This window comes from Austrofundulus limnaeus, unplaced genomic scaffold (assembly GCF_001266775.1).
Source record: "Austrofundulus limnaeus strain Quisiro unplaced genomic scaffold, Austrofundulus_limnaeus-1.0 Scaffold15, whole genome shotgun sequence".
Lineage (NCBI taxonomy): Eukaryota > Metazoa > Chordata > Actinopteri > Cyprinodontiformes > Rivulidae > Austrofundulus > Austrofundulus limnaeus.
Genome location: NW_013952417.1, coordinates 9,838 through 13,477, shown reverse-complemented (window position 1 = coordinate 13,477; position 3,640 = coordinate 9,838). Strand labels below are relative to the sequence as shown.

The window sequence follows — 3,640 nt, the reverse complement described above, 5'->3', positions numbered from 1 at the left end:
TATATATATTGCAAAACAGTTTCAACAACAAACATTTCTCAAATTTTCAACAATATCAAAATAAAGCTGATGTTATAACCAGTACTTCAAGTAAAATTAGTCAATTAGACATAAAAAAAATTCTAAGTTGGCATATGTTGTCTAAAAGTTTATAGTGCGACAGGATCTTAAGCTGCACATAGTCCTGTCATAAAACAATTTCAGATAACTGGAATATAAGTGTGGTGAAGCCAAATAAATATAACATCTGCCTGCCATACAAAGAGCTTCTCCCTGCTGAACTTATCAGCTGCTGCTCTGCTGCGCTCTCATCTTCATCAGAGCAGAAGCCGACTTTACATTAGCAAGATGGATTCATGACTGAACGAACGTACACATCTTTTTTTAAATATCTCTGTGGGTAACAATACATAAAGTTTTTTTTCTCCGACAACTTGGGTGTGAAAAACTACGGTTGTTAAAGCTTCGCTCTGCACGATGTGCAGCAATAGAGTCGACGTAACGTTTATACAGCGGGAGGGGGAAATTTTAAGGATTTATTCTCTCTATACGTGTTTTAAAATGCTAGAATTTCTTCATTATATTTCAAKTTCCTCCTGCTCAGTTGTCTCTGCACTCACAGCCATGTTCACACAGGTGRGATGGTGTAACTGATGACAGGATGGTAGAGGGTAAATTTTTACCGTAGGCCAACTTCATATAGTTTRTWCCATCTATCACATATACCACACAGCTCTAGTCCAAACTATAAAAATGCGTGCCGAAGTGTTTATTTTCCTCCCTGAAAAAACATGAATAGTTATAAGGTTAGGARAATACAGGGTTTAGCTTAATGTTGTGTTTTATATCAGTTTAAACCATCATGCTGTTTGTTTTTCAGGGTGTCCCTCATGCTGCTAAGAAAAACTGCTCCATCATGTGATCCAACTCCACAGAGACACCTCGTCCTCCTCTGAGCCCAGCCACTCTGCTGCCAACTATTATAGTACTATTTTTCTATCTTTTTTAGTGTGTGTCTGCTATAAACATGGTTTTATCCTTATTTTTTATTTGTCAGAATAATCTCACTGCTTTTTGTATTTCTTTTTTCATCTGAATAACCAAAATAATGTAGGTATTGTTTCTGTTGAAGRTCTAAACTTGAGATGAAGCAGCTTAACTCAAGGACTTCAAAGAAGAAACAWGTCATTTTTTAACTTGGGTTTTAAAGTCTTTAAATTGTGTTTGACAGTTGTTTTAGGTATTTAAAGCTAAAAAAAAGCTACAGGTTGATAGTTCAGGTCAGAGCTGATTTGCTTTTGTATTGGCTGGAGTCCTCCCACAGTTATAATGGAGAATAGTAGGAAATAAAAAGTTAAATTTAGCTCTGTTCTAGCAGCAGGTAATGTAATGAGAAATCGTCCCAGCAGATTGAAGCCCGATTAGATAAAAGCTTGAAATTGGCAGCATCAGGTCCGTTCCTCAGTGGTGTGAAGTAGTTTAGAAAGCAGAAAATAGCTGTGATTGTGTTTGAGGAAATCAGAAGAGAAAGTTGTCTGAAAGAATATGACTGAATTGTTGCCTAGTTGTGAGACATCTGTCCTGAGACACTACAGAAATGGACCTAAAGCATTGGTCTATGCAGAATGTGTGTGTGTGGATTTGTATTTTTACTTTTTATTTTTTGCAAACTCACGTGTCAAATTTTCTTCACACTCTTTTGAGTCTTGTCATGCAGCACAAGTYTTTCTTTAATTTGCTAAATAAAACAGTAGCTGAAGTGTTGATTGTATTAACTTTTGATATTTGAAGTGTTTATTGCAACTTCTGCATTGTGTTATTTTATGCATGTAGTAGTCTGTATTTGTAGTTGAATGATTAAATGTTTTCTTGTTTTTACTTTATTTCAAATTTGCAAAGTAGAAAATGGAGAAAAACAAAAGTCCAAGAAGCAACAGGATAGATAATGTCAGGCAGTCGATCTGTACTTCTGCATTTTTTATTGTTTAATTTATTCACTTTTCTCAGARGAGCAGCAATCAGTTATCTTTTCAGTCAGGTTTTATTTTTACTCAACCTTAAAAAATCAATTTAACATTAAAACTGAACCATTTCAGCAACTATATTGACATCTGTCTAACTTTTTTGTTAATGTTAAATCTTAAAACATGTCCAAGTTCATCCTTTATTTCCAGTACTGACTATGACAAAAGACTGATTGTTACCAGTTCATAATGTAACAAATGGTTTGTCCAATGCTCCGTGCCTAGTATTGTAATACTTCCTCTTCATTTATGGGTAATCAGTGAAATATGCTTTATGAATGAATTGTTCACTACCTTATTTTAAGCACATTGTTTCATGAAAATGAATAAAATAAACCATTTGGTATAAAAAAAAACAACCCTGGTGTGTATATGTGTGTGTGGGAGGGTGGGGGCAACTAGGACTGTTCCTAAAGACACTTATTAAAAATGGGTTTTGTTGATGGGTGGAGCTAAGGTGTGAGGGTTTTTCTCTGGGTACCCTGCTGTGTTKGCCTGGTAAAAACCAGATCCTTGTCCTTGAAGGGAAACTAGAATTGAGTAGAACTGTGTAGGAAGGCGAGGGCCAGGCTGCTGCTGACTGCTGGATCTATACTGAACTTTGGAGCAGTACTGATTAAAAATAAAAGAGCCACTAAAGTTGCCATGTAAAAACAAACAAAAAAAAAAAACTGGAACATTTACAGATGCTTTGGGTGTAAATCACCAGATCTGTGAAGATATCTATTTGCATGACAATACAATATTAAAAAAAAGTTTGTCGTGATACAATTTCGACTTAATTCGATTCACAAGTCTACGATCGATATGTGATTTCCTAAGCCCGTCTAACAAATGATTGTATTACGTAGATGGGCGTTTGATGTTGATCCACATCAGGCATTGATGATGATGTGGATGGTTTTGTTTCATTTGGTCCCAATGTGACTGAATCCATCATTTAATCAATCTATTGTATTGCTACACCGCTATAGAGCAGCTCAAATATTAGAATATGTACTTAAATTTGTTAGTACGGTTATTTAATTTGGAACTTTGAACGTCTTTCACATAATTATTAATTAATTGATTCCTTCTTGGTCCAAATGACCTTTGCACATTTTGCATTTGTTGTTTTTTAAAGCTACATTTTGATACTTTGATGAACCTGATATCATGAGTGGTTACACAGATATAGCTTAATTAATATAGCTTAATTGTTCATCGCAATGATAAATAAATATTTGACCTGTATCCTGTTTTTATTAAATTTTAATTATGAGTTTTTGATGTCATTGTAAAGAGGCAACCTCAGATAGTATTTTGATAGTGAGATTTCCTAGCCGGAAAGAAACTGTTGAAATGATCAGAAACTGAATGCGGTTTTGCTCAAAATCATGTATTTATTTCTATTTCTAAAAAAAACGAAATGCAAATGTTAAGATTATATTTCAGAGTTCATTCAAATGATTGATAAAATATGTTATATTTTGACAAGATGCAATTATTGCAAACATTTGAACCAAAATAGATACCTGTTTTAGATTTAATCTGCATTTCAATGTGATGGTTCACATGTACCAAACAGTGTTGATTCTATATTTAATAACATTTTGGCTCAGTTGGTGTTGAAGGAA

General features: G+C 34.1%; 1 protein-coding gene across 1 annotated transcript in view; it reads left to right on the top strand.

The window, feature by feature from the left end:
• Positions 1-2,380, top strand: part of lmnb1 (lamin B1) — a gene marked incomplete in the record, with an annotated part of 28,019 nt that extends 25,639 nt beyond the window's left edge. Inside the window, 1 exon segment of the mRNA XM_014002761.1 lies at positions 881-2,380. Within this exon segment, the coding sequence (XP_013858215.1) occupies positions 881-922 (42 nt within the window).
• Between the last annotated feature and the right edge of the window lie 1,260 nt (positions 2,381-3,640).